Genomic DNA, 12,330 nt, shown 5'->3' with positions numbered 1-12,330 from the left:
CCCGTCAGATCACAACTTATCATTTGGAACTGCAGTGAAAAACTATTTTCGGTGCATGCTTAAAACTTGATAGAACACAAGACAGCCATGTAAATTATGAGCTATCAGTCATTCTTCTGTCTTTGCTGCTAAAAAATGAAAACATCACTAAATTTTAGTGAGAGAGAAACTCAAAACAAAGATAAATTCTGCAGCTCACCTGGCAGAGAGATCTACACCTCTCATGTTGGACTATGCTCTGTTTCTGCAGCAGAATTTGGAGAACAAAAGTGAACTATCTTGAGGTCCCCCTCCAGTGCTAGGCTCCTAATGAAAATATGTGATGAAAGCAACAGTTTAATAAGGTGTTTCAAGTTGCAGGGTCTAGGAAAAAGTAGAACTGGGGGAAGTCAGACTGATCACACTGATCAGCTAAAAGAAGCTGGTACCACCAGTGATGTTGACAGTAGGAATAGGAAGAAGGGTTCAGCTAAGAAGTATTTGGGAGAAAGAATTGGGAAGTCTTAGTTACTAACTGAATATGGCTGATAAGAGTCAATTATGAGTGAAATGGAGAGTCACGATCAATGAGAGGATGAAAGGTCTTATGAAAGCAATCTAAGAAATCAGGAAAGCAGCCAGTGTTGCTGGTAGGATGGAGCTGTGGATGGTGAGTTTGGATCCGGACATCGAGAGCTGGATATGACTATAGGATCTGCAAGGAAAATCATTCAATAAGGCAGTTAGAAATACAGACATGAAGTCTGGAGGGAGATAACAGCCGAAGATGTAAGTTATGCTTTGGAAGCAGCAACAGAAGTCTTGGGAGTAGGGGCAATCTGTGCGAGAAGGCTGAAAGAGAAAAGCAGAAGGCAGAAGCAGAAAGCCTGGGGGACACCCGTGGTGATGAAGCAGCAGCAGGAAGAGGATCCAGAAAAGGCAAGCGAGGATGTCTGCTTGCTCAGTATCATTCTGAAAGACTAACTCTGAGTTGATATTCCCCAGAAGAAGCCTACACAAGCACAGCCTCCTGAATACAAATGGAGGACCCAATCTTTTTGGGGTTTTTTGCCTTTATTTAATTTACTTTTGCCTTTTCATACTGTTCATGGGGTTCTCAAGGACAGAGTGACTGCTGAAGTGGTTTGCCATTCCCTTCCTCCAGTGAACCACAGTCTGTCAGTCAGAACTCTCCACCATAACCCATCTGTCCTGAGTGGCCCTGCATGGCAGGGCTCATGGTTTCATTGAGTTACTCAAAGCTGTGATCCATGTGAAATTTTATTTATTGATTTATTGCTTTTTAATTGGAGGATAATCTTTATAGTGTTGTGTTGGTTTCTGCCATACAACGAGAATCAGACATAGTTTTTTATATATATATATGCCTTAATTATATATATCTCCCTCTTGATACTAACACATACATACAGAATATAGAAAAACAGTATTGATGAACCTATTTTCAGGGAAGGAATGGAGATGCAGATGAAGAGAATGGACTTAAGGAGGAACCTTCCTTTCCTCTTCCTCTTCCTGTCTTCTTTTGGCACCTGATGTGAGAAGCTTGAGGATAGATGAGACCCAGTACCTGTACTTGAACAACTCGCAGCTCAGTGGAAGCAGGGTTTTCCCTTCATTCCTTCCTTGGATGTTTCACTTTTCCCAGGAGCTGGCAGAGCAACTCTCAAGAGAGGAGGCGGCCTGTGTCTACTTGATTAGCCAACGGGCATTAACTGAATTCTTATTTTGGGCCAAGCACTGTGAAGGCATCAGGAAAACTGGAAAGCAAAACTTCTGCTGTCAAGGAGATGGCAATCTTTGGAGATCAACAAGACCAGCTAGAGTCAGATGATGAGAGACCACACAGACACTAAACTGGGTGGAACTGACCAGAAGAGCAACAGGGGCTTGAAGACCAGATACCACTCTGGGCTGAAAAGATGTCATATTGTCACAGCAAAGAGTCTTAAGGGAGGGGAGAATTTGGATAGAGGAAGAGTAAGGAAACAATTGTGAGAGGAGAGACAGCGTGAGCGAGGGGGCAGAAGCAATCAATCACGGTGGAGGCAGAAAGCAAGGAAGGGTTGGCCTTGGCTCCATGGCAGGTTTTGGAGAACAGTGAGGGGTAAGAATATCCAGCAACGTTGCATTTGGAAGTGGGTGAGCTGCGTGATGCCCTCAGTAGAAGAAAGATGCCCACAAGCAGAGGAAGTTCGTTTTTCTCGAGCATGGCCCAAAGTGAAGACACAAGAGCTAAGGGGCTGGTAGCTCCTGCCCAGCTCTGGATAGCAGTGCTCCTGGCTCGCTACCCACTCCACTCCCTGGCACCAGCCTCATCCATGCAAGGGAGGCTCTTTCTGTACAGCATGTTCTGATCACCCAGGGATGTAGAGCATCCCCCCACCCCCTCACATATGTACTGAGCTGGCGTGAATACCTGATCATTGGTTGGGCTTCCCTGGCTCCATCCCCAGAGTTGAGGGTACCATGAGGGCAGGAAAGGATAGAGAAGCCAGGAGTTTCCTGTATTGAGATTGTCCTTGAACAAAGCCTAGAAGAGTTTCTGTTTGTCTCAAGGTTCATAGCATTCCCTTTGCTGGGGATGGGGAACCACAGTCCTCTGATACACTTGTCCAAAGTTAGAGTCTGCCCCTACTTGGGAGTCCCAAACCAGAAGGAATGATTCGAGAGCCACCCAGCTGCCTCATTTCTGGGAACGGTACCACTGTTTCTCCAGCACTCCCTGTTGACTTCTTGCTGTACATCAAGTCATCCAAGCACCAAGGCATGCTTGTCTTCCTGTCCGGGCTCTCCATTCCTTTTTGCTCCCCATCTTCATGGCCACTCATCACCTATACCTGCATTTTCTCTCCCCCATCCCCTGACTCCTGTATTATTCCTAATCTGGCCCCCAGAACCCAGACCAGCTCATTCACCTCGTTAGTCATTCATCTCACTTCTCTTCGGTCTTTTCCCCCCATGTCTTCCCCTCCTTCTTTTCTGCAGGTCTGGCATTGAACAATCTCCCTTCTCTCTCTTAGACTTTGGAATCTCAAGGTTCTGTCTCAAGGGATGGAGGAAGAAAAACAGAATAACGGGCTAGACATTTTGCCTACATTCTTTCCTCCAGCAGTTGAGAGATGGTTAAGGGAGATTCAGAGGAAGGAACTGGAATAAGAGGAAATAGCTTTGCAGCTCACAGTGCCTTGTCAGGAGCAGGGCTTGGAGGAGCTAAAGGTGGAAGGGGCGGGTGAGAGGTGAAATGACCCATGGACAGCGTGGGTTGGAGTCTCAGTGGAGCTAGGTCCTGGACCCAGTCCTAGGGGTACACAGATGAGATCAGTCACTCTCCCTCTTTCTCCTTCAAACTTAGATTTTTCTGAGCCTGAGAACTAGTTTGCCTAATACTATTCACACCAAAATGAATGATTTTATGACCCAACTCATCAGCTCCACTGGGCTTCCATTTTCATCTGACAGCCCAGTGATGTACTTGAGGAAAGAGTCTGCCATTCAAGGAAGGGTAACCTGCCATTATGGCCAGTGCAGCCAAAAGTTCCTGCCCCCCCGGCTTGCTGGCAACTGGAGCTGAGCAGAGGGAAATCAAGTCACCAGAATCGCCTGTGCCCTAGCACAGGGTCCCAGGAAAGCAGGATGGGCTCAAGAGCTGAAACCTGGACACATTCCTCCTGCCTGCCCCTGCAAAACTTCATCCCCACTAACACCACGACCCCTCTCTTCTTTTGCAGAGAAGCCTCGGATGAACAACATCCTGACATCGGCCACCGAGCCCTATGACCTCTCCTTCTCACGCTCCTTCCAGAACCTGGCCCACCTGCCCCCATCCTATGAGTCTGCAGTGAAGACCCACCCCAGCAAGTACTCATCCCTGAAGAGGCTAAGTAAGTGGGATATTTTCTCAGGGCTGGGGGCTGCTTCCAAGGCCTCCATGACATCTTCTGGTGTCTCACTCTCTTGCCCCGCACCTGAGGGCATGGGGTGGGGTCCCAAGAACAAACAGAAAGTGGAAGGAGAGAACAGACGAGCCCCTCGTTTTTGTTCTTTAGAGCATGAGTCCATCTTCTCCCTCGGTAGAGTGGAGGCCAAGGGATCCTCAGACCCACATTCCCATGGGAGGCAGTGGTTTAGCTCATGAACTACACTAACTGCAAGAGAAAGCCTTCCCCCAACCTCACCCCGCACCTACCTTCTTCAAACCCTGGGCCTCCCTTGCTCTCTGTCTTGGAGTAAGCCAGAGCTTTCTCTGAGGCTCTTCCCAGAGACCTGGGCTTATGGAAGGGCCTATAAACCAGCTCTCTCCCTAACTCCATCAGTTCTGTCTTGGGAACCTGAGACCCCTCACTCCGTGCACACATCCCATTTCGTGAGTTGAGCCCAGGTTGAGCCCCACGATCCCAGATCTGCCATTTGAGTCTGGGGAGGCGATTGAGACTGACATGTTTCAGACGTTACAATATCAAGAAGGTATATGGTAGGAGGAGTCTTCTCTTCTAGCTTTCCAACCCTTGGACATTTTGCCCCCACTGCCCGGTGAGTCTGTTTTGATGACCACCCAGCTACAGGGCCGAGCATGCACTTGAAGGTACAGAGTGACCTACTGTGATAGCAGTTCAGCTCAGGAGACAACATTGGCCACCTCCAAAGTGGCACAGTGAGTTTCTATGGTTAAATGTGGGGAATCCCACATTCTGCAGAGATCTGGAAGGCTGTCTGTAGGAAGCCTCACTCCTCAACTGTGGGGTAAGGCAGGTTCATCCTGGGTGAGTTCAAGGGTGAGCTTCAGGATCCAGGGAAAGGCGCAGCATCTGAACAAGGTGCATATATGGGGTTGCCCTGGCCTGCTCGTGCTGCAGGTACAGGCGAAGCATGTGTAGACTTGAACCTGTGCCATGTGTTGGCTTCCCAGGCATAGGCTGTTACTCCAGAGAAGGTGTTGGTATGTTCCTAAGTAACCAGGAAGCATTTTCACAAGTGCTTCCTGGATGGAGCATCCTGCTTTATTCTAGTAGGAGGCTGGTTCTCAACCCTGTTTCCTTGGACAGAGGTTCTGAACCTCATCAGAAAGCTGCCAGCTGCTACCTGGGAGTTTCAGCAAGATCCCGGGAGCTATTCTTTTTTGGGACCATGGTGTGACAGAAGCAGTCCTGGAGCAGGAGTTCAGGGTCATGGGCTTGCCGTGGAGTTGGCCCTGAACTCCACGGGGACCTTGAGGGAATCCCTTAACCCCAGAGTGGGTCCAAGAAGTAGGGGCATCAGCATCGCCTGGGAGCTTGTTGGAGAAGTAGGCTGACTTGCAGACCCACCCCAGAGCCAGGTCTGAATCTGACTCTGCATTTAACAAGACCCCGGAGGGCTTCCCTGGTCCCTCCATCAGTAAAGAATCTGCCTGCAATGCAGGAGACCTGGCTCAATCCCTGGGTCAGGAAGATCTCCTGGAGAAGGAGATGGCAATCCACTCCAGTATTCTTGCCTGGAGAATCCCATGAACAGACGGGCCTGGTGGGCTAGTTCATAGGACTGCAAAGAGTTGGACCCAACCGAGCGACTCAACCAAGCCAGCCCGAAGACTAACTTGCAGGGGCAGTGGAGAAGCACAGCGTCGACCCCTCTGGGCTGCATCACTCCAGCGCGTTCCTGGCTGCAGCACTGCAGTGTCCCCCTCGGCTCACTGCTTTCTCTCTTGCTCTCACCCTGTCTCTCCCCTGCAGCCGACAAGGAGGCTGACGAGTACTACATGAGGCGGCGGCACCTGCCTGACTTGGCGGCCCGCGGCACCCTCCCCCTCAACGTCATCCAGATGTCCCAACAGAAGCCGCTGCCTCGCGAGCGACCCCGCCGGCCCCTCCGGGCCATGTCGCAGGACCGGGTCCTTTCCCTGGAGCGAGGCCTGCCTGACGACTTCGGCCTGCCCTACGACCGCCTCCTCTCGGACGAGCAGCTGCTCTCCACGGAGCGCCTGCACTCCCAGGACCCGCTGCTGTCCCCGGAGCGGACGGCCTTCCCGGAGCAGTCCCTGGCGCGGGCCATCTCGCACACGGATGTCTTCGTGTCCACGCCTGTGCTGGACCGCTACCGCATGACCAAGATGCACTCGCATCCCAGTGCCTCGGATAACTCGTACGCCACCCTGGGCCAGAGCCGCACGGCGGCCAAGCGCCAGGCCTTCGCCTCGCGCAGACACAACACCGTGGAACAGCTGCACTACATCCCGGGCCACCACACCTGCTACACAGCCAGCAAGACAGAAGTGACCGTGTGACCGGCGGGGGCCCGGGGTCGGCAGGGGCCTGGGCTGCAGCTTCCAGGCCTGGACGGGTCCCCTCCCCTCGTCCTCTCTTGTTGGGGCCGGGGGTGGGCCGCCTGTCCCAGAAAGCCATACTCCTGGGACTCGGCCGGTGGCCTGCCACAGCGCGTGCGCAGACCTGGGATCTAGAGGGGTCACCCTCACTGTTCCAGAAGAATCGGAGGGGAAGGAGGAGAGGGGTGAGGCCCGGGTCTCCCTCCCCTCCCCTACTGTCACCAAGTCCCTTTCAGTCCCACGTCCCCCTCCTCCTCCTGGGGGCTCAGCTGCAGGTCCGTCCGCCAAGAGACCCTGGCCTGACCCTGGCCGGAAGCTGCCTGCCCGGATTTGACTTGGCCGATGGGCTGACGGAATAGGCTCCACGGTCTCTCATTCACCTAAAACCGCATCACAGAAATCTTAGTGCCTAAAAACTGCCTGCTCGCTCTCTCAGAGCCAGGGAGCTGCTGTGTCCATAAGCACAATAATGATTCTCTTCTGCCCGCTGGAACTCTCTGATCCCCACTGGGTGGCCCTTCTCTCTGCTGACTCCCCTGTGCCCCTCCCCCAAGCCCCAGGACCTGGCAGGTGTTCCCTTCCTTCAGCTGCCGCCCCAAGGTTGGGAACCCCGCCCCTTTCCGGCTGGCTGACCTGCCCACAAGGCCCTGCCCCGCCCCCAGCCCTAGAGGCCATCCCTGGGTTCTCTGGGGCTTCCCTCTGGTCATTCTAGAACAGAGTAGGGATGGGGTGCAGGGGCTTTTGGGGTGGCTCTCCCCAGCAACCCAATGATCTCCACACTTCCTCCAGGCCTCCAGGTCTGTCTGAACCGTGACCTGCCACTCTGGCCTGCCTTCCCCTCCCTGGCTCTTCTCCCAAGAGGCTCTGCCCCCTGGCTCAAGAGCAGCTGTGGGGAGGCCACTGTGACACCTTGGGCCTCGAAGGCTGGCCATTCCACTAGCCCAGGGCTTCCGCCACACTCACCAGGCAGGACATAGGCGGTGGCTACTAGGTGGACAGCCCAGCCCCAGGCAAAGGAGGACCCCAGGCGGTTGTTCTAGTTGTTCTGCACCTCAACCTCTCCACTCTCTGCATCACTGACTCCCCACCCCACGACCCCCGACCCCTGTGCTTGGCCCTGTCTCTGTTTAGAACCTGCTCTCTGCCAGTTTCCCCTCCTGCCGCCACCCTGTCCCCCTCGCCTCACATCTCCCATCTTCCTGCAGCTTCAGGACTCTCTCCTGGCTGCTGCTTCTTTCTCCAGTGTCTCCTTTGGATCTACCTGACAGAGATCAATTAGCAGACGCAAATAATGGTACTCCAGGCTATTGGTCTGGGGGCTAACTGGGTACCTCCACAGTGCTCCCCTGCAGGGGGCGTCCAGCCTCAGGCACATCCATGCCCTCAGCTCTATTGGGGGGGTTGCCCCCTCCCCCGCAGCCCATCTCAGCCTCTTCTCTGCCTCCAAAGGGTACGGGGGGTAGCAGGGGGTAGGTGGGGTGGACAGGGTGTGGCACCCACCTGGAGAGCAGACAGTGAACAAAGTAGAATCTACTACCCAGAGACCAGAGCCTGGTGGGGGGTGGGGGGAGAGAAGGCTCCATTCTCTGGGCCAGGATACCTCCCTGGGCTGAAGCTGGGGGAACTGGCTTCAGACTATTGGGCAAAGGTATAATACTACAAATATGACAGCCGCCACAGTCAGACTCCAAAAGCAACGACTTTAAACTAGCTTTTAGATTCCCCAGTTCCGCATACAACATGTATGACCCTTTAAAAAGCAGGCATGGGGCAGGGAGAACACCCCAGGGTCAGCCCTGGGAATTTTTAATCTAATCCACAGAGAAATCAATTGACTGATTCCTCCTACTTTTTCAAGAATTCCAAAGCTCTTGTCCTCCCCTCCCTACCACAGTGCTCACCATCACATGAATCACGAGGGGGACTGAGGCTGGGGGTGATGGACACTGCCCTGAGGTCCCCAAGGGAGCAGTGTCACTGGGGCTGTGAGGCTGTGAGGTCAGGGATAACACTCTGCTTCCGTGCTTGACAAACACATAAACCATCTCAAGGGCTGGTCCCTAAGGGTTTATGAAGAGTTTGCTCCAGAAGATGAAGCTAAGAGGGCTGGGCTGGAAGGAATCAGCTACTCCTGGAAAGGAACACGTGTCTGTCACAGCCGCTCCCCTCTGCCCACTGCTCTCTAATCCAGTCCTTGGCCACTCCCCTTGAAGGCTGGTGCAGAGCGGGGAAAGGACGTGGGTGGATGTGAATCTATACAAACATAGACCTGAACCGGAAACTGGTTCTCATTCATGTCTGCAGCATCCTCTCTGCACCAAGTTCTCCAGCCCTCAGAGCAATGATGCTTCTCCCTAGCCCTGTGTGTCTGTCTGGGGTCTGTTTGGTAGGTTGATTCTGAACCATTTCTCATCCCAGCGTTTCTGCTGCCCAGTTTAAAACCTCTGGTTGTCGGCTGGATCAAAAAATTTCTATCTGACCCCTTTACTTCTTTGTAATGATTCTTCTGATTCACCCTTGAGTCTGGAAGGAGGGAGGGAAGGAAGGAAAAAAATAAGAGAAAGAGGTCTACAGACAAGCTCCAATTCAGTCCCCTCATTTCAGGATCCATACAATGATGTCTTAACTAGGACACAGCAATATCTTGTTTATCAGTCGTGCCATCCATGTTTGTAGGAAGAGCAAAGCTGCATTACTGGACAAGTTCTTTTAGCAGAGAGGAGAGAGTTCTGGGGCTGGAACACGGGTGTCCAGACTTCCAGCACCACCAGGCTGGTGGCCACTACCCACATGGAAGGGCTGGCCCTTCCTCCACAATGGAAGCCCTGCTCTCCCACTAAAGGTAGCCCCAAGCCCGATGTTTGCCTCAGCTTGTCTGGCTCTCTGAGTCTCCACTGCTCTGCTGGGGAAACACTGAGGTCTGCATGGTTTCTCTCCTGCCCTGAAGGTTTGTGCTGGTCAGCTTGGCCTTTGATGGCAGCTGAGCTCTCACTGTCTGTCATGCCCTTCCACCTTTCCTGCCTCACTTCCTCCAATGAACTCCTGGCTCTGGGAGCTCGTAAGTCACAAATGCTTTCCCAAGAATTCCTTTAACCCCCTAAATGGACTTTTACCCACAGGGCTCCCCAGTGTCTTGGGCGATGGGCTTGCCTTCTACAAAGCTCCCATCCCTCTCTTCATTCAGATGTCTCCTCCCCTCTTTCCACTCTCAGCCCAAAACTGACCTCACTCTTCCATGCCCTTCAGCCCTTCCTCCCCTCATCTCCCTGGCCCTGGTCTTCTCCATCCCCAATTTCTTTTCCCTGGTCCTGCTGCACTACCCCCTGGTTCTAAAATGTGGAGCTCTCAATGAAGACAGTCCCAGAATGAGACATTCTTCAGGTGTCTGTTGGCCTCATTGGTTTATCCTTCACCTCCTGCCCCCATGAGATAAAGGATGGAAGCTACTCTGTCAGAGGCATCCTGGGCAAAGACTGGCTTTGGTTCCTGCAGCTGGCATGTCCCTGAAGCCCCTGCCCCGGCTTGCCACTAGCCCAGAGGCTCCTGCTCTGGCCAAAGATTCATATCCTTGAGGGCTCTCGGCCACTATTTCATCTCAGTTATGCCTGTCCTGCTTGTGTGTATCATAGACCTCCCTTTGTCTCCAAAAGATGAGAGCCTCATGACTGTCTGAGCTTGGAGAAATATCCATTCCAGCAAGCCCAGTAACCCTACCACCAAACAGTCTACTTTCTTCAGAGATACTCTGTCTGCCCCAGCCTTCTGCCTCAGATTCCAGTCAGAGGCAACTGTGAACCTGACCTTCAGGTACAGCTGGTGAACAAGATCCTAGGAAACACCTGCTGTATTCCCCACACACTATCCTCCACCCTTCTCCCCAAACCTGGGAAACTTGGCTCTGGAGTATTTTCTAGGAAGGTCATTGTGCTTCAGTGATGTATCTTTCAGGGTTCCTATGTATTTTTTTATATATAAATGCAGCATTTTAGTGACAGATTTGATATGAGAGCTGTGTCTTCCTGCACTCTGAATTTGATTTCTGAAGGCAGCATACTACAGGAGGAAAAAACCATGGGGCTGAGGCTCTTGGAGAGTCGGCTTCTGTGCTGGCTTTGTCTCCGTCTTGCCACGTGACCGAGGACCAGCTGCATTCTCCCTCAGCGCCTCCTTTTCCCATGTGTAAAGCAGGGGCTTGGACCAGATGAGCTCTGAAGTTCTATCCCACTCGTACATGTAGGGCTCCCATTCCCCATTAGTACCCCCTCTTCTCAGCATCCCTTCCCTCACAGCTGGGCTACACACACCCCATTCCACGTGCCCACGGCAACATGGTCAGGTGCCCTGGGCAGTCTCCGCACTCCTTCCCAGAGCCCGGGGTGGGCCCCGTGGTCACGGCTGCCCCAGGACACTCTCCCATCTGAAGACGGAGGGCCCCACCCGTTCAGTGGGCTACCAACTGTGTGTCCTGGAATCCACCCCCACCCCATATAGACACATCCGTATCACCCCAGGTGTCTGAGTCACTGGGGAATTCTGAAGTGCTCATCTTGATGTGGTCCTTAGAGCTGGAGGGAGGCTGTTCTGATTTCCGAGATGGCATGGGCTAGAGGAGACAGATCCAGAGGTGGGCCCACGATGGCACAAAGTCTGTATCTGCTATCAGCTCGGTGATGCATTCCAAGCCACGGCGGGGACAGAATGCACTGCAGGGACTCTGCAGCGAGGGGTGTCATGTCTCCCACCAGAACCTGTGTCCTGAAGACTGAGTCCCGACACGGTGCTCTGCACCACCTGGAGGAGGGGGAGGCACCACCCTGGGCTGCTAAGAGGTGGGCACCTACCCCATCCTAGTACCTCTCTAGCCCCTCCTCTCGTGACACTACCATCCTCCCGGTGAAAGCCTGAGAAGAAGCCAGAATTGAGAGTACAAGTCAGTACCACCGAACCCATCTTGTAAATCAGCAAACACATCCACCATCCATCAGTCAGAGAAAGGACATCCTGCGTTTCCTTAACGCCCTCCCTCCTGGGGGAGAGGAATACCCCTGCTCCTCTCTGCTGCCCACTCCTGCCATGACCTTTGAATGCCACTCCCTGGGAGGACTCAGTCATTTGCTTTGTAGTGGCAAATATTCCTCTAGTTCTATAACTCAACTAGACATTTTGTAGTAAAGAATTCTTAAAATTCTCTAATTAAAAAAAAAAAAAAGCAATTCTTACTGTAATATTTTTAGTTTGGGACACAATTTCCTAAGGGGAGATTAATGAACATTTTTATGCATTAGCCCAATTTATGGATTCCATGTTTATTACATATGGTAGTACTGACAAAAAGTACCTTTCTATCTGTACCTTTGCCCGTTTCTTCATCCTCATAAGTAAGCTTCATGGTGAGCAGTGCTCCTGTAACTGCCGCTTCTGTACAAATCTCATCGTTCTACTTACCCGTCAAAGCACATTCTATATGTACTGTAAACAGGTATCACTTTAGTAAGATTTAGTCTTAAGGATTTTTCCACTTTTGTCAGTAACAGATATTTATGGATTAAAAAAAACAATAAAGCCGTTTCAACATAATCTATGTCTCTTAAAATAGCCAAATAGTTTGCTCCTTCAAACACAGAGCCAAAGGTAATTAAAAAAAATCACAAAAGGATGTAGACGATCGTTGACGGGAGAAGAAACAAGGATTGACCGCGGGAATGAGGGAAATTTTAGGGCGATGGAAGCACTGTAAAACCTGATTATGGTGATGCTCACAACTGTATAAATGCACTAAAAGTCATCAAATTGTATAAAACAATGGGTGAATTGTATGATGTGCAAATTAGACTTTAATAATGCTTTCAAAATGGTGAACAAAAGAAACGTGGGAAGGCAGGCTTAGGATAAATGCCAGTGGATAAGGTGCACCAACTCAAAACAGAATCAGAAGTTACAGTCTTGTATGGATGTCCCTCATGGTCCAGTGGTTAAGACTCTGCACTTCCACTGCAGGGAACAAAGGCTGGATCCCTGGTTGGGAAACT

At 51.9% G+C, this 12,330-nt stretch overlaps 1 protein-coding gene across 6 annotated transcripts in view; it reads left to right on the top strand.

Annotated features, from left to right (window-relative positions):
- The window catches only part of SHISA6 (shisa family member 6), a 262,969-nt gene extending 251,091 nt beyond the window's left edge, over nt 1-11,878 (top strand). For 4 of the 6 annotated variants that reach the window (XM_086358831.1, XM_086358830.1, XM_086358827.1 and 1 more), the window contains 2 exons: nt 3,732-3,884; nt 5,712-11,878. In XM_086358831.1, the coding sequence (XP_086214957.1) occupies nt 3,732-3,884; nt 5,712-6,262 (704 nt within the window). In that variant the 3' untranslated portion in view covers nt 6,263-11,878. Of the gene's footprint in view, nt 1-3,731; nt 3,885-5,711 lie in introns of those variants that run through there. The other 2 variants (XR_015147875.1, XM_086358833.1) reach the window with 2 other exon arrangements.
- The last annotated feature ends 452 nt before the right edge of the window (nt 11,879-12,330 follow it).

Source organism: Bos grunniens, chromosome 19 (assembly GCF_055505025.1).
Source record: "Bos grunniens cultivar Pamir isolate PY7600 chromosome 19, Bosgru_T2T1.0, whole genome shotgun sequence".
Lineage (NCBI taxonomy): Eukaryota > Metazoa > Chordata > Mammalia > Artiodactyla > Bovidae > Bos > Bos grunniens.
The sequence above is the reverse complement of the archived record's forward strand: the minus strand, read 5'-3'. Positions and strand labels throughout refer to the sequence as shown.